The sequence below is a fragment of the Corvus cornix genome, chromosome 4 (genome assembly GCF_000738735.6).
Source record: "Corvus cornix cornix isolate S_Up_H32 chromosome 4, ASM73873v5, whole genome shotgun sequence".
In the NCBI taxonomy this organism is placed as follows: domain Eukaryota; kingdom Metazoa; phylum Chordata; class Aves; order Passeriformes; family Corvidae; genus Corvus; species Corvus cornix.
In genome coordinates this window covers 54,867,438-54,890,960 of record NC_046334.1, presented here as the reverse complement: position 1 = coordinate 54,890,960, position 23,523 = coordinate 54,867,438, and the positions used below count along the sequence as shown (strand labels likewise).

Genomic DNA, 23,523 nt, shown 5'->3' with positions numbered 1-23,523 from the left:
AGAGCCTGACCCGCCTCCCCGCGCCCGCCCGGGCTCGGCGCTGCGGCGGCCTCGCTGCCGAGGCCCGCCCCGCTCCCAGATCACCTCCACGGCTCCCGAGGCCCGCCCCGCTCCCAGATCACCTCCACGGCTGCCGAGGCCCGCCCCGCTCCCAGATCACCTCCACGGCTCCCGAGGCACGCTCCGCCCCGCTCCCAGATCACCTCCACGGCTCCCGAGGCCCGCCCCGCTCCCAGATCACCTCCACGGCTCCCGAGGCCCGCCCCGCCCCGCTCCCAGATCACCTCCACGGCTCCCGAGGCGCGCCCCGCCCCGCCCCGCTCCGCCCCGCTCCTTGCCGCGGCGGGAAGCGCCGCCCCCGGAAGCGGGAGCAGAGGCCCGGCGGGTGGCGGCGGAGCCGCACAGCCATGCCCGCCTTCAGGCAGGTGGGCGAGAAGCAGCTGCCACAGGAGGTCGTGTTCATGTCCTGGTCCCCCAAAAGGGACCTCATCGCCCTGGCCAACAAAGCGGGGGAGGTGAGTGCGGGGGCCGGGGAAGGAGCACGGGATGGACGGGCGCTGCCTCTCCCTGCAGGCCGAGATGCCTTTGCTGTTACTTGGGGCATGTTTCTTGTACGCCTGGCCAAGCATTTAGGAATAGCAATTTTTTAGAATCAAGCTTCTTAATGCTTACTGTCCCTTCACCTTTTGCATTCTAATTTCCGAGCAAATTCACGTTTGATGCTCTCGTTGCTTGTGTTTGTGGGATTTTGAAGTGCATGAAAGTTCCTATTTAAATTAAATCTACTTTTGAGTACTTTTTCCCCCGGAACTGCAGTATGTGATCATACATGAAGACAAAACTTGTGCTTTTGGGGTGTCTACTAGAGAGCTGATGGGTAACCCCTGTTGATTAGGCGCTTGTATTCTTATGCAAGGTTCAGCTTATTTCTCTGTATTGCTGTAAACTGTATGCTGCCTTCTAAAAGAATATAGGAGTGAATCATCTGCTAGAGGAGTAGGTGGTGTTTAAGACACAGGCGTTTAAAACTGGTAAAAAATTCCGTGCATCTTGGACTGATTTACACACTTTTATTAGTGTGAGAATGTGTTTTAAGTTTGCCTTTAATGCATTTGCTTTGTAGGTTTTACTTCATCGGCTTGCAAACTTCCAACGAGTGTGGAGTTTGCCTCCAAATGAAAATACAGGAAAAGAAGTGACTGCTCTTGCTTGGAGACCAGATGGCAAAAGTAATGTCAAGTATATGAGGTGATATGGTGCAATAAAGTCCCATGGGAAATCATGAATGATGATACCTCTCATCTGTGAAGGAAATTTTCAAGTAAAGTGTGTTTGAAGAGAAGGGCGGCTTAATTTTATATAGGTTCATTCACAGTAATAGAGAAATTAACACCGTTGAATGCAATTGCAAGAAAGATTTGTAAGCCAGGTTTTTATCCCAAGTGCTGCTTTTCCGGTTATAGCAAAATTTCAGCCTCCTAACTAAGCAGGATATTTTGTATGAACTACAAAGTTTATCGGGAGAGGAAGAAGCTGTCTGATCAGGATTGATTGAAGAATTTAGCTTGCTTATCATGGGTGAAATATCATAGGCTAAAATTGCTCTAGTTATAGACCAGAGAAGAAAAAAAAAGTCTTTTCCTTATTAACAGAAATAATGTTGAATTTAGTAGCTTAATAAACTTATGCCAGAAATCAGTTAATTTTTAATTTACTGGAGGTGGGAGAATGGGAATAATCTTCCATGACATGTGGATAAAAATTACCTATATTGTTTTATGATATCATCTGAAGAGTTTAAGAAACTTCTTTTTAAGCTGATTACCTGTGATTACAAGGAAGTAAGTACAGAAGCCTCTGCCTGCTGTTTGCTATTATGGATGAAGAAAGGAAGAAAGTGATGCAGAAGTTGCTCAGCAACTCCTAATTTGTGTTTTGTTGCAATAAAACCCAAACCTTTCTGGTGGAAAGTCTTTATATACAATATTGTACTCAAGTTTACAAAATTGGAAACCTCTACTTTATCAGAGCTATTGTTAGAAGTGTTAGAAGCATGTTCAGTTCAACGTGTAGGTAAATACTTGTGAAATCAGGCCTTTGCCTTAAATTTATCACCTAAAACATGACAGGAGTTCAGACTTTCACTACAGTAAGTAGATTTCAAATGAGAGTTTGGAAGGACTGTAAACAGACAAAAGTGTCCAGTAGTTGGCTTTGAAGGCACATTGTTTTCTAGGTCAGTGTAAAATACAGTTTTGCACCTTGGTTATTTATACGTTTCACTTGTCTTTCTCTAGTTTTGGCTTTTGGCCTTGCTGATACCAAGCGGATTATTCTGTGTGATGTAGAAAAACCTGAAAGCTTGCACTCCTTCTCTGTGGACTTATCTATTACATATATGCATTGGATGGAAGTAACTGAGGAGAGCAGGTGAGTCTGACGGAGTAAATCACAGGCTATGTAGTGCCACCTTACTGATAGTTTATGCTTGGAATGTTACAAGCAGTCACATAAAATAATACAATATTCCATAGCTGTGGGGTTTTTTGCCACTTGGCTAAAATTTTCCTTTTTTTAGAATAGACACTTTTCATATGGTTATTTTGAGTGCTGGTACCTTAGTCTTGTTCTTTAGGTTATACATCAGATTTCAGCATGATCTTGTGCTTCTCCTTCTTAAGAGCTGCTTAGACTAGTGTAAGCATGTATAGCCTGTCTTCTGATCCAGTTTGCTTCAACACCAATCAATTTATTAAACTAATTATAATAATGTTATGTTCATCTATTTTGTTAATCAGAATAAGTGTTATATTTAAATCTTTCTTCTGCATTTTCAAGATCTTTATTTTGGCGTTCACATCTTTCGTGTTGTGTCTTTGGTGCTACATCCAATTCCATTGGCAATTCTGTTATTCAGGAAGTCAGATTATCCCTAGTGACCATGAACTCTGTGTGTTTGAACAATTCTCAGCAGCACTTGTGAGCTGGAGGACATCATGGTCCCTGTTTCTGTTGTCTTAAAGAAACCTCTGATATGCACCTTATGGCAGTGCAACAACATAATTAAATAAAACATTCATTTAAAGGAGGCAGGTGGTGTAAGCTCCCGACTTGAGGATTTCCCCCCTCACCTCCAGTAAGCATCAGTCTTAAAATAGCAAGAAAATAACTGTCTTAAATCACTCTAACATTCTTCTCCTGGTGGGGATAGGCTTAGCTTCTTACTGGGAATCTCATCCTTCTGACATATCTAAGATGTGACATTAGGTGTTGTTCTTTGATCTTCCTCTCACTGCAATGTGTCTTTAGCTGTTCTGAGGTGTGGGTAAGTTGTACTGCAGGTTTGGAAAGAGTTTAAACAGAAAGCCTCTGACCAGAACTGCATTACAGGTAATGAAGGATTTGGTGACAAATGTCTGAGCCAGCAGATACAAACTTTATTCACTGGAAATAAAAGATTTTCAGTTCTTTTATTAATTTGATCACTTGATAAATTATTAAAGGTCCCATAAAGGACTATCCTCTGATATTTCTAATTCCCATTTACATAATACATTGAATATATGCTCTAACTTTGGAATTAAAAAGAAAGTCTCTTCTCATTTTTACAGCTTGGGTACTAAAGACAGTATTACTTCTTTTTCAGTCTTCTCACTTCCTTTTACAATGCTGAGGATGAATCAAACCTCCTTTTGCCTAAATTACCAGCACTACCAAAAAAGTAAGTGTTATACTAGTCAGCTTGAGAAGATACCATTTTTCATTTGTTGTCATTATTTTGGTTATTTGTCTTTAATGCCCTACAGATGTCTGATCATTGTTACTGAGAGTAATTATTTTGTTTTCAGTTACAGTACCACTGCAAAAATTTTCAGGTAAGAAATTGTCATATTGTAACTCTCTATTTTTTTGTTTTATTTTGTTTTCTGGTATTGAGACAGGCTACATAAGCCCTAATCACATGTTTTGTATTTTCAGTGAAGAAAAGTCAGATGAGATTATGAAGCTTCTGGGTGATGTCAGGTAAATTCTGTCTGTGGGTTGCTGTTGGTTGAGGTTTTTTTTTGGATGCTTTTCTAAAAGTATAAAATAATGGATAAGCGAGTTTACTTTTAAGTTATTCATAATTGTTCTTAAAGTCTCAGAGAAATTACATGGAATGTCTTTTTTTTATGTACAAAGATAAAGTTCAAAGCATGTATTAAAGTTTCCATCAGTTTACACCTTTTCCCCTCAGTATAGAGGGTTTATAAGGCACTTTAGGCACTTCATGAGCAACTGCTGTTGGTGTCATATCTTCTTTTTCTTAGAAGATTTCTTGCAGTGCATTTGAAGGCTGATTTATGTGTTAGTTAAGATGGTCTTGGAGACATTTGTGGATGCTTGTTCTATACAGAGAATTCCTGGGGGTTTGTATGAGTGTGACAAATCTAAACTTAAAAGTAGCTCTGAAACTAGCTGTATTCATGTTACTTTAAAATAAACATCTGTTATTAGGAAACATATGAAGAGCAGCTGGTGGAAGTGTAATTTAGCAGACTGAGACTGGCTTTGTGCAGTGCCTTGTGCTGCTTTTTTGAGGAGGGCACTTAATGTCTGTGCCTTGTTTTTTCCATTTCACTGTTCCTTACTGTCTCACCACTGAGAACCTCCTTAATTCAAATTTGCATCTCTATCACCAGTTTCTCCTTCTTAAAACTTGATAGGTCTTCTTACAATAGGATTTCCTTGCTTGAGAGAGAGCGAGCTGTCTGTGGTGTAGGAGCTTTGTGAATTTTCTGCTCCCTTCATCTGCTCAATCAAACCAAAAGTTTTTTAAGATATTGTTTTGCTAAGTTCTGTGTTGGCTTTAACAGAAACATTCTGCTTCAATGAATATTTATTTAGGTATGTAACAGGCAGAAGTTGCAGTTAATTTTCTAGTATTTGTAGGCGTTTTCCCAAACCAGTGTAGCACATTAGTGTTAATAAGTGAGCAAAATGCAGACCTGTCTGTCCCAGACTCTATTCTTTGAACTGGGTTTCTGTTTCTGATGCTGTTGTTACTTCTGTGGCTGTTATTGCCTTTGAGGTTTTGCTGAGGAGTGCCACTGAGTGACTGTGACAAACTTCCTCTGCATATAGTCAGGATAAACTCAAAGTAGCTTGTAAGAATGCTTGCAGCCTATAAGGGGACTGTTGCTAGAAACTCGTTACTTTGAGTGAAAAAGAACTCTGTGACTAAACTGTGCTATTTTTTCCCTATTCTCTCAGTTAATGTAGTAATTGATACTCTTAATGTAAATGTTAGAGGCCGGTTTTATCAATAAAGTCCAAGCTAATTTGTTTGTTCGCTTTTAAATTTCTTGGATCATGGAAGGTAGCACAGTATTTCTTTTTGTGCAGTGATTCTTTAGAGGAACATTATTAAAGGGGTGGAATTTAAGTATTAAGAAGGATATCTGTGCATTCAAATTTCTTTCAGTATGCTTATTAACACATTCTTCTATTTTTATAGACTTAATGCTCTTGTCCTTGGTGGCAGCTCAGGATTTATTGAGATTTATGCTTATGGAATGTTCAAGATTGCTACAGTAACTGGGGTACGTTTAGTTCCTTTCCATATTTTTTCTTCATAATATACCCAACTGCAGCTGAATTGAGTCAAAATATACATATGCTTACACGTACATGAAAGTGGACTGCTGAATTTTAAAGGAACTGATGGATTAGGTTGTTGGTCATTGATGGAAAGAAATTGAACTGGGAAATTTAACATCTTGTTTCAAAGTTCAATGTTAATACACAATAAAAAGAGCAGGTTTGTTCCTTAGCAGTAGCTGACAATTACACGTTGTTTTTACATGTCATTGAACACAGTCATCTTTATATGTCAGTGTGTTGGAGCAGTAAATATATCTTACAGGAAATGAAATGTTTTATTAACTTGTAAACTGGAATCCTTCAGGTGGCAGGTTCTTGTCGTGGACTATGTTTGTCTAGTGATTTGAAATCACTGTCAGTTATTACAGAGATACAAAGCTCTTCAGACAGCGAAGCAGAGATAACGTATTTTCAGGCAAGTAAACTAATTTTAAAATGTTTTTTAAAAGTAAAACTGCTTTTTAAATTACATCTGGTAGCTTTATTGCTTTCCCATTATTTGCAGAGAAAACACAAATTACCAGTTCCAGCCTTTCTGAAATTAACTCCAGTTTAGCTTTTGAATTTATGATGTTAACATGCAGTTTCACTGATGAGACTGACACTGGTGATCTGAGGCTTTCTTTTAAAACACTACTTTTAGAATAACATTAATTTATTCAATTACAGTTACAATGATTCGGATTTTCTTCATTCTGCACACAAAGGCATAACAGCAATGCTTTCAATTATCCTGTCTATCCAGAACAGTCATCCTTAAAACTATTACTGTTAGAACTCCGAAATGTGGAATCTTATCAGGGGTTTTTATAGATGTATTAAAAATAGTTATTGCTTCTTTGAATTAAATGTATTTTCCTCTTAAAATCAACCTTAAGGAAATGAGAACTGAGAGATTTTCTGTGGGTCCTTCCAATCTGTCTTTTAATTTCTGTAATCTATATATTGTTACAAGACAAATCATATGTTAACTGTTGCTTGTTTCATTTGTTATAGTTGGACACTAGTCTATTATCAAGTTACTTACCTGAGGTGACTCGAATGGCCCGGAAGTTTACTCACATTTCAACTCTGTTACAGGTACAGATGTGATGTGTTACACCATCCTTTTAGTCTTGTGGTTCTTGCAGGTTTGACATTCTAATGCAAAAGAAATAAATGTTTTCTAGTAAGAAGCTTGAGTTAGTTTTAAGTAAATGTAGAGCTGCAACCTGGAATTTGATAATAATTTTTATGTTCAGATCTACAGTATATCTTCCTTTTGTATTGTAACATCCAGTTTTTGAACGTGTTGTCAAAGGGGAGAAAGGAAATAGTAATAATGGCAGTTTCTGTATTACAGTATATAAAGTTGTCATTGACATGCATGTGTGAAGCATGGGAAGAAATACTGATGCAGATGGACTCACGACTAACAAAGTTTGTACAGGTACTGTAGGATTAACCATCCTTTTGGAAAAACACTTTTTGCAGAAGTTCTGTTGTTCTTGTTAGTCTACTGCATATCTTAATGTTTAAGCATGATGCCTCCAGAGAAAAGTCTCTAAGTTTGGAGACAGCCTGAAATCTATTGTGTCAAGTGCTCTGATGCTGAAGGTACCTGTGTACAATCAAGCATGATTGCATGTGATACTTTATTTATTCTGAATCTTTAAAAAATCAACAGCTTGCCCAGCTGTTGATCAGTTGCTTTCTGTTTAAGATTGGGCTCTTTGTACTTAAGTCATTGATAAACTGATTACTGTAATTGTTGAGTAATAACACTTACAACCTAGTTCAATAGAGCACATATAATTATCCATGTTTAAGATGCTCTTGGATTTGCTTGAATTTTGTGTTCATTGACCATGGACAGAAGTTAATGAATAATGTAATGTAATTTATTTTTTAAAACAGATTCTTGCTGATGGCAAACTGCTTACAATTTTTATTGGGTAATGCAATTGAAAATAACTTGAAATACTAAAAATTCTCAGTGATCAGAAAATTTTCAGTGATCAGTAGTCTGATTTCAACATTCAAGAATATGGGTGGGTTCTCTGAAATACTCTAACTGAAGTGTTTGTGAGATAATTTGGTAGCCTGGATTTAACCTCTTCACCAATCTATTTCAATCATTTTGACTGACAGGAAAAGAATACAACCACTTCTGTTCAGGATGAGTTTATGCAGCTGTTGTTATGGGGCAAAGCAAGGTAGTTACTGTTGTTTTATCTGAGCATGCCTTTGCACTTGATGTTGAAACACAAATTAAATGCCTATTTGGTTCTCTTCCCCACCTTCTTCAGTCTGGAACTTCAGGCATTACTAATGAACCAACTGACAGTAAAGGTATGTTAATATTTTTTAAACATACTAAACGAATCTATTCCAATATCTTTTAATCATTTCTATGTTAATGAACATTATTAGATGATTGTATTTCTTTGTTAACAGGGTTTAAAAAAACTTGGTCAGTCCATAGAGTCTTCCTATTCCAGTATACAGAAGTTGGTTATAAGTCATTTGCAGAGGTAAGTCACAGAATTTCCAAGAAATTATAGTTTAAATGGCAAATAATATGCTGTGTTGGTGGTGCTTTCTATGTAGGTGTGCTGCTTTGGAGACTGTGATCATGGCAAAATGTCTTATTTTACTTTTGCATAGTAGAGAACTATTGATGTATTTTGAACAATCTCCATGACACATCACCTGTAAATTGCTGCCTGGTGTGTTTTATAGGATCTGTGCAAAACATTCATGCTAACTTTATGTGGTGGTTAAAATCATTGGGACAACATTTGCTTTTCTCTGAAGCAATACCTTACCTCTTGTACATGTCAGACTACCTTGTAAAACTTTGCACTTTGTGCATTAAATGATAAAAATGTAGTAAGCAGCAGAGCACTGATTTTCCAGAGGGTGAATAAAATATTACACTTTTTAACTCTGCCTTCCTAGTGGCTCTGAGGCACTGTTATACCACTTGAGTGAATTGAAAGGAATGGCTTTATGGAAACAAAAATATGAGTCTCTGGGATTAGACGCGTCTGGAATTGACGGTACAGTAGTGTGTGTGCTACCTACCTGCTTTGATTTCACTTTTGAAAGCTTAATAATAATGGTTAGCGTTTTTTACAGAGGCTATTACTGCTGTTGGTTCTTTCATCCTGAAGGCGAATGAGCTGCTTCAGTAAGTATAAAGTCTGGAGAGTTTAAAAAACATTCCTATTCAGTCTTGTGTTGAAGGAGATGGATGTGTCTGGGAATAGAGAAGGCTGGGGGAGCAAGACTCCTCTTTTGGTGGTGAGCTTTCATCTTGTCTCACTGCATGTCAGACTCACACCGCAAGAACAGTCTTACTTGAAATGTTGCACTGGGCATTTTGAAAAAACCGGTAGTGCTTGCAGACCTTTCTGTGGTAAAGATGGCGCTTAAGCCTGGAGCAGCTTGTGACATTCAGATTTTGTAATTTCTTTTCTTGTTTCTTGTTTAGAGTTATCGACAGTAGTATGAAAAACTTCAAGGCATTTTTTCGATGGCTATATGTTGGTAAGATTGGTAACATAGTAATCATCCAGTATCTGTTTTATCCTGTAAGCATTGAAATGCAGGCAAGTAATTAGGCCAATCTTAGTTATAACCATCTATTTTTTTTCTATCATAGAAAATTTCTGGACATGTAAAGGGATATAGTTGATGAGGCAAGAGTAATTATAATATTAAACACAGATTATAAATTTGGTAGTTCTCAATTAAAATTAGTGCATGTAGAGTGGATATTGTATATACTTGACCTGTAATGCTGCTCCAAACTGTTTTCTGATTCATGATCAATTTTCTGGTCTTGATTTGGAGAAAAAATAAAGGACTTTTTTTAGACTTAGTTTGAAGTATAGCCTGATTCTCTTTTACTCTGTTACTTGCTGTTTTCTTCTGTGACAGCCTGGTTACGTGTAAGGTTCTGCACAGATGGAAACAGTCTCTGAATGTCCAGATGCACTTAGTAGCCACCTTCAGTTGTGTCTGGGTAGCTGCAGAGAAAACGTTGAAAGGAAGTGCGGAATGCTGTATTTTAGGCTGCTTGTTTTTATAAAGTGTTCATGAACAAGTTTATAATTTCTATTTGATCATTTTAAAACTACTTTACAAAACCTAAGTGGTACCAGATAGTGTAAAAGCCCCAGATATGCAGTGTTAGCACTTACTAGCAGGAATATAATAGTTCTAATTTAGAAAATTGCAGAAAGCACAACTGTCCGAGTTCTCTGTCATAATGCTATGTTCACTGTGTTTGGTTTCAAACTAAACAGAGAACTTTATCCAAGCCTTGCTGATTTAAAATTACTCCTGTGCAATTCTCTTAAAACACATTATTCTGAGCATGACAGTTTTAATGTATTTTACATATATCCATTTTAGTACTCTTATTATGGACATGAACAAATTCTTATGAGCCCTTTCCATAATAATTTTGTCTCAGTCTCATACAGGGTAGAATGCAGTTGGAAAAGATTAAAGATACAAATTCTTCAAAATTTGTAATGTAAGCTAGTGGGTCTAGTGAGACTTAATTTCAGTCTCCATTTGTAATTCTTCATTCCAGGCTCTTTTGCTTTGGATGAATTAATCTTTTCTAACAGTAGTGGCTTATTACATAGACATGAAAAACGAAGAATATTAGGAAAACAGTATTAATGCAATAAGAATATCATTTTTCCCCTCAGCCATGTTGAGGATGTCAGAAGACCATGTGCTTCCAGAGCTGAACAAGGTAATAGTAATATCTTCTGATAAATGGTGATATCCTCTATATTCTGCTCAACTTGAAAGCAGAATTAAAGGTTTCTTTTTGTTCCAGAACTTAAAGGATAGTGTCTGTGTCATTTTTTTGAGAAAGTTGATGCCTGCACATTCATACTAACATGCTGTCGTGCATGAATTACTTTTTCTGTTTTCCTTGTTAACACTACTGTATTTAGTACACTGTGTATGTAAGGCCGCTGTATAGCAGCCCTTTATGTGCCCTAAGTGACAAAGTTAACCAGAGTGAGATTTTAATATCTTTATCAATGCCCCAGTAGAGGAGAGGGAATATATAATAATATAATACCATAATATAATAATATAATAATACCTGTGTTGGCTTTGCAGCCACCGTCACACTGCCCTCACTTCAGGGCAGAGATACCTTCCAGAAATAGATAGGCCAGAGGAATGGAGAGGTAGGGACCTCCTGCAGTTCATCAAGGACAAAATGCAAGGTTCTGTTGTGGGGTGGTTTAACCCCCTGTGACTGCACAGCTGGAGCCCATGTGGCCGGGAAGATGTCAGCTCTGCCATGATGATGTAGTAATCACTGGATGCAAGCTGGGCATGAGCCAGCAGTGTGCCCTGATAAAGGTGGGCAGGGGTGACCAGGGCTGTAGTAATAAGAGCATGGCCAGGAGTTCAAGGGAAGTAGTTACTGTCCGTATTTAGCACTTGTCAGGTTGCATTTCCAGTTTGGGGCCATCCTGTACAAGACAAACAAGAATGGTCTGGGATGAGTTCAGCAGAGCACTCCCAAGGAGATTGGACGCTGGAACATTTGCCCTATGAGCACAGGCTGAGGAAGCTGTGCTTGTGCAGCCTATACAATGTGTGTTCTGTGCTCATTGAAAGGTATTTCTTACCCTTTGCTTTTGTCACTGTTTTTTTTTCCTTTTAGATGACTCAAAAAGATATCACATTTGTTGCTGATTTTCTTACGGAGCACTTCAATGAGGTAAGTGATACTGGTTTTCCAAGTATATAATTTGACTGTATTTTTGCTGACAAGAGCTGAGTCTGAAAAATGTTAGAATACAATAATTTGATCATCTTTTTGTTCACTACTTCTCGTTAACTTTGTGTTTAAATAATGGATTTGTTTGCATTATTTTTTTAGGCACCAGAACTTTACAATCGTAAGGGAAAATACTTCAATGTGGAAAGAGTTGGCCAGGTAAAGAGCTAAGGAATAAATGCAAAAAATACAAATGAGAAAATCCTTTGATAGAGAAGTTTTTAAAGCTGTGTCCGTTTTTCTTCCCTGGCCCATTTGCTCTGTGTTTCATATACCAGTAATGGTGAAAGAGAGTCTTCTAATTGTTTCCCCTTAGTATTAGGAAAATGAAGGTTTAAAACCATGCCTTGTAGCTTCACCTTGCACATACTGTATTTTTAGGAAAAGACAAAAACATTTTGCGGCTGTAGTAAAACTGTAAAAGCCAGCTTCAGTAAAACTGGTATATTTGTTGTCTTTGTGACATTTAACACTGGATTTCAAAACATTTGTGATCAGACTTGGTTTAAAAATCAGTTTCTTAGGGAAATATCACCATGTGATCTTAAACAATTGTTGATTTTTCTTACTGTTTCTGGATGGAGTGGAATATTTAGTTTCAAGGCTATGGCATGTTAATTTAACAAGAAATGTTTAATATACTTACTAGGGGCAATAGTGAAGGTGAATTCTAATGTTCCCTATTCTTAAACTGCAGTCTTAAAAACGTGTGTTTCTTTTCTAGTACTTGAAAGATGAAGATGATGACCTCGTATCACCACCTAATACAGAGGGAAACCAGTGGTTTAACTTTCTGAAGGATAGTACTCATCTTAAAGGTAAGGTGCTTTCGTTAAAAAAAGAAGTGAGTGCAAGCTACATGTAGAATGTAACAAATATAGAAGAGTAATCTTTTTTCATGCTTATGAGTTACTTCTGTTGTGTTACTCATTGGTCTTCGTCTTAGTAGAATAAAATAAATGGGCCTTGTTATTTTGCAGAGGGTTTATGTAGCTGCTTACCCAGTTAATTACCATTTTCTGGATATTGGGAGTTCCCCATCTTTTCTGTACCAGTCTCAGAAGTGTTGGCTTGGAAGGAATCCCAGAAGATGTCTGTTTTAGGATATCTTAATTCCAGTTCAAGAAAGTAATAGTTATGCTTAGGTTATACCTGGGGGAAGTGTCCTAGCTTGTTCTCTTTCACTGAGTCTATTTTGTTAATTAGTGGTGAAAAAGAACTAAGAGACTATAATGAGCAGATGGTGAAAATTATTCTACTTCAACTTTAGAAACCAGAGATTGTAAAACCTTGACAGCATAAGCTGTCGTGTAATAGAATTTACCACAGTTGCCTTTTTCTGCCTATTTAATTCAATAAAAAGGGGGGAAATGGTGGAATTTTTGTTTGGAAAATAGTCTTCAGAAAATCTAGTTTTAGTGATTATAATGGTGTAATATGTTTTTATAGAGATACAAGCATTTTTAAAATTAACTTCATCTGTTTACAGAAAGTCCACTTCTGTTTCCCTACTATCCTGAGAAATCACTGCATTTTGTCAAAAGGCAAATGGAAGGCGTCATTGATCAGTGTTTACAAAAGCCAGCAGTAAGTTCAGTTTTTATAAACGATAACTTTCTTTTAGGGATAGTGGTCAGCTGAAGGTAGCAGTCACGCTTAGCGAGGCCTGAAACTTTAATCTTTGCCTTTGAGTGCCTACAACTTGGGTATAGTCCAATTTCACCACTGCTGGGATGTGTCAAGCCTTTGCTTAGGGAAAGCATAGCGGGGGATTTTTTTGTTTAACATATTCTGTTGCCACATTATTGGGATCTGGTTTTAATGTTAATTACGTGTGTGTGTGTGTGTGCTGTGTGCCAGATAACTGTGTTACTTGGTAATACATCAGTCTAATATGAAGAAACATGAAACAAGAGTATGAAGTGACAATAGTGTTTGCATTAGGGATGTTTATTCCAGGATAAATATTGGTGGATTTTTCTTTCAGATGTACTCAGATGTTGTTGGTTGGTTGGTTGGGGTTTTTTTATCTTAAAAACATGTATAATTATGAATAATTTCCTGTATTTTATGGCTTATTTTTATTGTATTTGTTAGGATGTAATTGGGAAGTCAGTGCATCAAGCAGCCTGCATGTCTCTCTACAAGATTTCTCAAAGGTATTTCTTTACTATAAGCAACCAAAGAAATGTGCAACTAAAACTCATGCATGAGTAGCATTTTATAAACTGTTTTGTCTTTCCTTTGCAGTGAAGATTGCACACCTCAGTTATTTAAATTACCATTTCTGTAAGTGTGCTGCTATTCCTTGTTCCTTGTTGTTTACCAGTTACTAAAACTTGATCTAAATTTTCATTTCTTCCCCCACATTGCAGGTGGAATGACAAAACGTCTAATTTACATTATGTTCTCTTCACCATGTTAGAAAATTCTATTTCTAAAATACACATTTTGAGGAGACATACTGACACTTCCAGGTAAGACAAAAAGAGGGAAAAAGTGATGTGTGAGCTTTGCCACGTTTGTACAGAGACAGTTACAATTTAAATCTAATTGTAAAAATAAGGAATGAGCACCATGAATACAGTCTTTCTTGGATACTAGAGAAAATGAGGAGTACATTAAGAAATGCAGCAGGAACCTGCAGCAGAAGTTTGTGTTGTATTAGACTCAGAAAATCTAATTTCAAGACCCAAGATGGTTTTAGGATAAGGAAAAAATCACACTCATTTAGATTGCTGCTCACAGAATTACTTATTTGTGCAGAATTACAGAGAATCCCACTTCCAGTGTTGCTTTGTCTTACTTTAAATAGTATTCTTTGATTAAGGAGTTGCAGTCAGTAATTTAATACTTTTAGAAATATGGGGATTGCACTCACAGGTGCATGAAGTAGAATGCATCTCTTTGGGGTGTGGATCTGCGTACCTTCAGAGTTTCTGTGTGTCCTCTGTGTGATTTGTCACAGCATGGTTGTACTGATACAGCTGTTCAAGCTGCATTCTATCAGTGGGATGGCTGAAATGAGCTGGGTTTAAAAACAACAAAAACTCCTTCTCTCTGTAAAGTACTGATTTTTATAATTTGTGTCATTTAATTTGAGGAGACAATGAACTGTGATGGGATGGGAATTTGCAAAGCAATTTTACTGCTAAGGAAAGCACATGGTGAAACTATCTTTTGTGTTTCCAGTTGACAGCTGCTGATGACAGAATTACTGCCCTGTGGTGACTTCTAGTTCCTCCTTCATTGATACCCAAAACAATCTAACCTCTTTTGCTGTGGAGTAACGAGTAACATAATGAACATGAGACTAGGACAATTGAGCCAGGAGTTCAGCAAAGAACTGTATCCCATAAGCCAGATGTAGTTTTCCATTTGACTCCATTAGTCCCATTTTTCTGAGGAGCAGAAGAATTTAAAAGGTTCCATCTGCCAATCACAATTTTGGCATGTAGCCATGTATTGTGCTAAGCTTAGATAGGCTTACACCATCTTGTACCACAGTTGCCATTAGAGATCTTGGATTCTCTGTGAAGGGAAAAGATTTTGTCACTGAGATAATGAACTCTGTTGTTCTAGGTCTGTCAGTAATGGGATTCTTGCAGTAGAGTTTGGAAACTTCTTGAACAACAGTATAAATGAGAGCTCAGACTCCAGGTCAGTATATTTGATTTTTCTTCCAGATTGCTGAATTAAAGATCATATTTCCTAGTGGTTTTTTTGCATTAAGTTGACTTTGAAGTTAACTCACCTGGGTGAATCAGGTTGTAAGGAAATGGCACAGGTGCGTGAAGCTGCGGGGTCGTGAGAATCTTACTTTGCGCTTCATCTCAAGGTCAAGTAAATTTTAGTTTTCCAGTTGAAAACTGAAGCTTTAACACATGTGCAAGAGACAAAGCTGGCTGGAAACAAGTATTGTTTATCTCTGTGATGTTCTTTAAGTAAGATAAGACTTGATAGGCCTGAATATAGCCATCTTACAAGGCATATGATAGACTAAACTTGTCCTTTTCATGTAGAAAGGCCAGATATGGTTTGCCCTCAGTACCTTCAGCTGTATTTCTAAATTTTCTTTGGTGTTTATGTTTACTGTTTCTTATGTTTGATCTGAAATGTGAAGATTGCTAGTAAGTTTTTTTGTGCCTTGCTTTCTTTTCCCTTTTCAGAATAATTTTTCCAGCATGATACAGGAGTCTGCCAGGTTATGGCTATCATTCAGTGTCATAGCTGCACAACTGACCTGTTTTATTATTTACAATAAAGCTCATTGTTAAGTACTGAATACTTTTTAACATGAGGCTGTGCAACTTTAAAATATTTTAGTTCTGCATTCTCTTATATTACTTGATTCTTTCTAAATTATTTTCCTATAGATGCTACAGTTGTTTGGATGCTCACTTCTATGATGATGAAACTGTAACTGTAGTTCTGAAGGAGAGCGTGCAACAAGAGGGGAAGGAGAGAGTCTTGGCTCAGCTGCCTTTATCTTCAGTATATACAGATGAGGACCAAGATAGGAAATTCATCTGGGATTCTATGGAAAGGTATTGAAAACTTTGAGCATATCTGAAAATGTAGAACTGAAAAGCAAATGAAGCAAATATTAGAACTGTGTACAGTTACTCATACTTTGTGTGTGTGTAAATATTTTAAAGACACAAACTCTCTTCGTGCCAGGAGAGTAGGATGGGGGAGACAGAAGTTTCCTAAATAGTTTGTTTTCTGGTTTTTGGGAGGTTGGTTTTGGGTTTTTTGATACTGATGCTACATGTGTATCAGGGGTGTCATGAAATGCAAGGATCAGCTGAAGACACCTTGTAGAATCAGAAATCTTCCTTTCTTTAGAAGATTAACTTTGCTGGTCAGAATACTTCAATTTAGGATGTTTTCAGCATATCTGCTCATATATCTCTGCTGTGTAATAAGAATTCAAAGGTATTTCTTCTTCTTTCCCTGGTAGTCACCCTTACAAATATTGTCAGCTTAACCTTAAAACATCAGAACTGGTACCACTGTTTGCATTGACACAGGTAGAGGAGAGCATCTGATGAAAGTGAACACACACAAAGGCCAGTGTGTGTTCAGGCAGTGAATCCAATCTTTTAGTTGTGTCTCCCTTGCTTTTACTTTTCTTTCATTCTTTTCTGGTGGTTTGCTTAAGATGCATTTTTATTGCAAAATAAAGAGCCATACTGAACTGTAAATTAAATTTTTTTATGCCACAAAGATACTGTGCATTGAAGAATGAACAGAAGATATTAAGAGCAGGTTCAAACTAATCCTGGCTGCTGTAATAGGTAGGGAGTGTCTTCATACAATCCCTGTGAGCGGGGTAGTGATGCATATCTGAAAGGTCAAGGAGGCCAAACTTCTGTGTAAAGGGAGGCACTGTGTCCAGGACTGTGTTCGGAAACTCCTCTTTGTGCAGAGGAGAGGTTTGAAGGAAAGCCACCCACAGCCTCCTGCCATAGCTGTTTCTCATGGGAAGATCAGACTTCACAACTCCCTTCTCACCTGCTGTGATATTTTTAACTCAGTTGGAATATGCTGTGTCTCTACAGTTGGATCTCCTGCTCTACAGTATCTGTAGCAGCATTATGATGCTGCTTGTTGCATATGATGAAATTTAGACATAAGAATCTGGAGGCTTTTCTTAGAACTGCAGTTATGTCTTTTGAACCAGCTTTGTGCTTTTTTCTTTGCCATGTGCAGGCTGGATGAGCGAAGCGGTGAGATACCCACACGTACTGTCTTCTTGGAGAATCAGTGGAGAGTGCTAGAGAATATGAAAGCTCAGTATGTTTCTGTAAATGGCATTAGAAAAGTTTCTTGTGTGGTAAGTGCAGTATCTCTGAAGAAGCCTGTCAGCTATTAAAGAAAATATGCTGACTAAAGTGGTAACCTAAAAGTTACCATTTTTTTATGACAAACAGATTATTTTCTCATAATCTGCTATGAGGGTGTCAGGGTACAGTCATACCTGTTGAATAGCACAGGATGGAAAAACTTTAACAGAAGGTAATCAATCTGCTTGCTTTACTTCTCAGCCTGTAGAGCAATAAAAAAGTTGCTAATTCTCCTGAAACCTCCATTTCAAAGATAAGGGCTATTTTCAAAGCTAGTGGCTGACAAAATGCTATTGGTGTTTTACTTGTTTAGTCATTAACAGGAACTTCTTACTGTCTCTATAGCTAAGTTCAAACCTCCGCCATGTCAGGGTGTTTGAGATGGATGTAGAGGATGACGGGGAAGTTGAGGAAGAAGAGGAAGAAGAAACAACTCAGATTGCAGCTGGGGAACCTGATGAATCAAATCAGTCTGCAGATGGCCAGGACAATGTGTGTGATGCATCTGCTGAAGAACTACCTGATGAAACTGAAGAACACGAGACAAGTCTGGATCCTTGAAATAGGTTTTGATAATAGTAAAGGGACACGACCGAACTGTAAATACTTTTTTTAATGGCACAAAGAAATTGTGTGTTGAAGAATAAACAGAAAATATTAAAAGCAAGTTCAAACTCATCCTGGCTGCTATAATAAGCAGGGACATTATTAATACAGTCCCTGGGATTGGGGGTGATACATTTGAAAGGTCGTCTAACTAGTTAGAAAGTAATCTGACTTCAGGCTGCTGAGATGATGGATCCTGTACCTCCTCAAGCAGCTGAATCAAGTTGGAATTCTGTATTGCTTTTCAGCCAAGACTGTTCTAGAGTACCTTTATTGACTCTGTTTTGTCTGGCACATGGTTTGGTACCAGCTTAAGCTTTGAAAGCTTTTCTATTTGCCATTTTTAATAGGTGAGGAGAAGAAGAAATACCAGCTGAGGTTTTTGTAGCTAAGCTGTTCAGTCCCAAATACTGTTGTAAAGATTAAAATAAAGTTGTATATAAAACCAGCAAAACTTGGAATCTAATTCTTAGCTTCTCAGACATTTGTGTTCTAGTAATGGGTATGAAAATGTCCTGTAGAACTAAAACTTAAGATTCCAAATCAGTGTAAGACTTGTTACACAACAAAATTTAGCAACTGTTAATTAAATATATAGTTTTAAAAGCTCCTTGGATAACATCTGTCCTTGGTAACACAGCATTTTGATCTATGCAATTCTTTAGTCCTCAGTGCAATGTGTGTGTGCACAGTGCATGATCTGTCAAATGTTTGCATGTCTCAGCCTGCCTAGTTTCTGTGAATTTGTTCCTGAAAGCCTGTCTTCTCAATGTGGAATTTTTTGTAATGAAAAATTTCAACAGAGAGTATATTTTTTTATTCTGATTCGGCATTGTATGTCGTGCATAGCCCTCAGCATAAACATGTTACTTGCAATTTATATATTACTGTAGGCATGGTGTAGTGCTAAGCAGAAGAAACTAGAAACAGCATTTAGAAATCTAAAATGTTTTCTTTTTCCCTACTAGCTGTCATTCTTAACTGACTTAAAACTCAGCTCTTTGAATTCACAATGCTACTAAATGCATGAGCTTCCTTCAGAAGAGTGAGTGTACCTTCTATTTGTGAGGAGGACCAAGTTTCCACTCTGTGCTTTAAAAACAAATCTTTTGAAATTGCTATTTGGCATTGCAAAATTCAAATACTAAACTTATCCTCTTGTTTTGAAATATACCATTTTTAAGTAACTTTAAAAAAGTGGCCTTCTGAAGGTTTTGAACTGCTTGGGAGAGACCCTGGTGAAACACACTTTCAGTTTTGAAAGAGACTAAGTTTTTCCCTTTCCCGACAACCTCATTGAAAGCTGCTTGCTGTTCATCATTCTCATCCAACAGATGGTCATATTGCAAGGCACACTGAAGCTGTAGGACAGGAGGGGCAGAAATGCCCATCCAGAAGTGCCATATTTTCTGTGTAGAGCAGTTAACTCTTAATAAGAAATTGCTGTTATAACAGAGCCCAGTCAGCTTAAACATGGCCTTTTGTTCTTCAAGGAAACTTTTGCTTCTAACTTAGAGGTGTCACATCAAGGGCTTAGAAGTAATTGTTCTGCTATGCTTTGTGCTAAGTAGTTTTAGTCCATGAGCATATGGAAATCTGATCTATCCTGCCCACAGTAGTTCCTAAATTTGATTTAGTAGCAGATGTGTCCCATGTCACAGGGGCATGTCTTTCAGTTGCCTCCCTAAGGCTATTCTGTGCACCTTTCTAGTCCAGTCTTGGATAAACTCGAGTCAGTGGGAGCTTTGTGTAGCTTGGATAAGTCCATGTGCACGTTCTACATTTCACAGTGACACTGTACAGACACACCAGTGGTCAGTGCTTCTGAATGCATTGCTGATTCCTTCTGACAAGCTTTTTTAAAATTTATTTTGCTGCCAGATTTCTGTAGTAATAAATATGTCAGTAACGTGTTTATGCATCTGTTTTCAAAAGGGTGATAAGAAGTACTAGATCTAGAAGTATTTTAGGATTTTGGTGGTGTCTGGGTGTGGTGGTTTCTCACTTGCCATTTTGATCTCTGATCTCTTATGTTAACTGAAGGCTCAGTAAATGTTTTTCTGTGGGGAGTTATTATTTACTGATAGTTTTGTAGTCAAAAAAACTTCTATATTCTCAGCAAGCATGCACACAATCCACTCTGCAATACAAATCTTTAGGTCTCTAAGAAACATTTACTGCTGCCTCTTTTTAAATATCTGTTTGTTTTGTATTTGGCATTACTATTTTTTTTTAAATCTTATGCAACTTTTATTTTCTGTTCTTTACCTGTGTAATCTCTTTTCCAGACCTTTTTCCTATACCTTTTCTGCCTGATCTCTTCAAAGTTTGCCACACTGTGTGTGCTTTGGTCTCTCACCAGCTGGTGCTGTTTTGCTCCACAACCTGGACATGCTGTGGTACCATTGCCTCCCACTTACATGGATTTCATGGCACATTTGCATCTTCCTTTGTAAACAGCCACTTGAGCTGCTCGAAAAGACAGGAGATGGATGTAGAGCAATAGTGAACAAAAGCTTGCTTTATTATTATTATTTTTGCAGAGGGGACAAGGGATGTGTAGCTTTGTAACAAAAGTTACAGCTGGTCCTAATGCTCCTTGACTTTGAAAAACCTACTTAAAAAAAAAAAAAAGCCTTAAACCCCATTTGTAAACCTTGACAAAATGGGAAAGCCATCTCTGTAAGCATGGAAATTCCTTAGTACGTGGCCTGTGTTTAGTGTCTGTAGTCAGAATTGGTTCATGTGTCTTGTTACCTACTGCAGTAACATCTGAGATCTCTCATGCAACCTGGAACTAGCTGTTGCTTTTGGAGTTGTGGCTATAATCTATCACGGTGTCCTGCAGTGATAGGGAGGAGAAGAGAGATCCAGCAGGCAGGCATTGTGCAGCAAGATTCCCTTACTTAATTATTTTACAACTCTTTTATGGACTTCTTTCTTCATAGTCTAATTGGTCAAAGGATCAGCCACCCCATGGGGTGATTGGCTAAAATCCTAAAACATCCATTGTCAAAATATTTTTCTACTGTACTATAAACAAAGGTTTGCAAGGTCGCAGGTGTTCATAGTTTATAGAACTCTACTACTATCTTCCATGAGAGAGAAAAGTATCTCACGGGACTGGAAAGAAGCAAGAGAAATTCTTGCTAGCAGCATATTTTCATCCACAATTCCCCCTTTTTGTTTTATAAGATAACAATTCTACTAGGTCTTAATCCTAAATAGAAATTTACATCAGTTATTAATTCTAAATATAGCTTTAAGGGCTTTAACTATCTGACTCCATAACAAGAAATTTAAAGTTCAGTCTCTGCTTGTGGAAGGACCATCTGCCTGATGGTTGACATCCTGGTCATCATCAGAAGAGTCATTAGGCTGATGATCTACATTCTGGTCGCCATTTGGATGGTTGGCGTTCTGGCCATCATTTGGAGGTTGCCTGTTCTGCCTCTGGTGCCGTAGGTCAGGGCAAACACGTTTTGAAGGTAGCCACCATACCCCAGTATCTGTGGAAACGCAAGCATACCCACGACCCCAAACGATAAGCTCATGAGGGCCTTCCCACTGGTTAGTGAGTAAATTCCGTACCCAGACTTTTGCCTGAGGCAGTTGTGTCTCACCTGAAGACTGCAATGAGAGAAAATGATTCAGAATAACAGGATTATTTGAATTTTGTGGTACTGTAAGGTGATTAATTGTATACAAAGCTTTTTCTAGTCAGTTCTCTGCGGTTTCTCCATGCATTCCCCTTTTCTGTTTGTCCAAAACACGCTTCAGGGTACCATGAGCGCGTTCGACAATGGCTTGGCCAGTAGGAGAATGTGGGATACCAAAGGTATGGTCTACACCCCATAGGTGTAAGAACTGCCGCGTCTTCTCCGAGGCGTAGGCAGGACCATTATCGGTTTTCACAGAAGCTGGCACGCCCAGGACTGAGAAAGCCAATTTCCAGTGGGCAATGACATCACTGCCCTTCTCTCCAGTGTGAGCAGTAGCCCACATAGCCGAGGAGAAAGTGTCAATAGACACGTGCACATATTTAAACCAGCCAAATTCGGAGATGTGCGTTACATCCATTTGCCAAAGCTGCAAGGCTTTTAGCCCCCTGGTGGCAAAGGCGCAGCGAGTCCGTGACAGCACAAGCGCTGACAATGTCGCGCGCCTCGGTTGGCGTTAAATGGAACTGCTTCTGCAGGGTATGTGCACTTTGATGGAAGAAACCGTGCGATGCCTTGGCTTGTGCAATTCTGTCAGGCTGAGGCCCTACCCACGCAGGGTTGGCCAGCATGTCAGCCTTGGCATTGCCTTCTGTTAGAAACCCTGGTCAATTGCTGTGGCTTCAAATGTGCAGAATGTAATACGGATGCACTCGAGCCTGAATTGCAGACCACAAGGTTTGCAACAGCGAAAACAGAGCCGCATTGTTCACCTCCTTCAGAAGTGAACAATCTAAGCGTTGGGTGATATCTGCTACATAAGCAGAGTCAGTAATCAAATTCAAAGGTTCCTGTGAGAATCGTTGAAAAGCCATGGTAACAGCCCTTAATTCAACTAACTGAGCAGAGCCTGACTCATGGCCTTTCAGCACCTGCCATTCAGATCCCTCCTTTGTAGGATACTGTGCGCCCTTACGCACAGTGACTCCTATTAAAAATTTGTCCCAATCTGTACGCCCCAAGCTGCCAACACGTCCCGTCCCCAAAGGTTAAGGGAAGTGGTAGCAACATAAGGCCTAATTGTAGCTGTGTGCCCCTCTGAGTCCTTCTCCACCACAGGCCGTTCGCTTAAATAGCTCTGTGTGGTTCCTCCTAATCCTGTGATGGCCGATCCCACCGGGGCTAAAGGCCATGCGGGAGGCCATGCAGAGAAGGAGATGATAGTTACATCAGCACCCGTATCAATCAAACCTCGAAGCTGAATCCGGGGTGGACGGGCGTTCGGCAGGATCAGGGTACATGTCATCTGTGGTCTTTGGTCAGAGATATCTGCAGTCCAGAAGGCCTGCGGAAGTCCCGTAGATCCACTGCCACTATCTCTGTGAATTTGTTGTTCTATCCTGGGGACACAAGACTTAAAAGGCACTAATTTAGCACAGCAGGTCTTTTCAGGAATAGTGACAGGGGTTTTTTTCATGGAGACTGTGGCATGAATCTGACATGTAAAGTCAGCATCAATAACTCCTGAGTGCACTAGGATTCCTTCACGAGCAACGTCAGGTTTTCCCACCAGCATTGCACTGGATCCCTGGGCTAAGGGTCCATATGCATCCAAGGGAACCTTATAAATACCGCTAGAGTCTAAGACGACTGTGGCTGCGGTGTGGACGTCAAACCCGTCTGATTCGTGGGTGCTGTCTGATCCCTGGGTGCTGTCTCTAGGGTGGCTGGGTAGGCCTGTGCCTGTACCTGTGCCACTCTCTGGGGGAGCGACTGCATCGGAGAGCAATTCCCCCTCCTTGCACCCCGGCAGAAGTTTCCTGACAAAGGCCGACCATCGGCATGAGTCAGGGATCTACAATAGTCCGAGCAATGCCCTGGCCTGCCACACCTCTTGCACTGGGGGATCGGTGTGTTTTCTTTTTGGCTCGGCTTAGGCCGCTTCTGTTCTTTCGTGTGT

At 39.0% G+C, this 23,523-nt stretch overlaps 1 protein-coding gene across 1 annotated transcript; it reads left to right on the top strand.

The window, feature by feature from the left end:
* Window positions 1-336: 336 nt before the first annotated feature.
* ANAPC4 (anaphase promoting complex subunit 4) lies at window positions 337-18,514 on the top strand. The gene is made up of 28 exons (XM_010401830.2): window positions 337-515; window positions 1,124-1,229; window positions 2,298-2,430; window positions 3,647-3,721; window positions 3,849-3,875; window positions 3,979-4,023; window positions 5,498-5,582; window positions 5,948-6,058; window positions 6,640-6,723; window positions 6,986-7,072; window positions 7,774-7,838; window positions 7,932-7,974; window positions 8,080-8,156; window positions 8,584-8,684; window positions 8,764-8,815; window positions 9,119-9,174; window positions 10,350-10,396; window positions 11,333-11,389; window positions 11,552-11,608; window positions 12,174-12,267; window positions 12,939-13,036; window positions 13,547-13,608; window positions 13,700-13,738; window positions 13,825-13,926; window positions 15,032-15,109; window positions 15,826-15,996; window positions 17,165-17,288; window positions 17,644-18,514. The coding sequence occupies exons 1-28, from the start codon at window positions 408-410 to the stop codon at window positions 17,857-17,859; spliced, it is 2,400 nt and encodes a 799-aa protein (XP_010400132.2). The 5' UTR covers window positions 337-407; the 3' UTR covers window positions 17,860-18,514.
* The last annotated feature ends 5,009 nt before the right edge of the window (window positions 18,515-23,523 follow it).

Excerpts from the sequence above, each read along its gene's own strand:
- ANAPC4 (XM_010401830.2), top strand. The coding sequence starts at position 408 with ATGCCCGCCTTCAGGCAGGTGGGCGAGAAGCAGCTGCCACAGGAGGTC. Across the intron at positions 12,268-12,938 it reads GGATAGTACTCATCTTAAAG|AAAGTCCACTTCTGTTTCCC; the intron begins GTAAGGTGCTTT and ends ATCTGTTTACAG. Across the intron at positions 13,739-13,824 it reads TTATTTAAATTACCATTTCT|GTGGAATGACAAAACGTCTA; the intron begins GTAAGTGTGCTG and ends CCCACATTGCAG.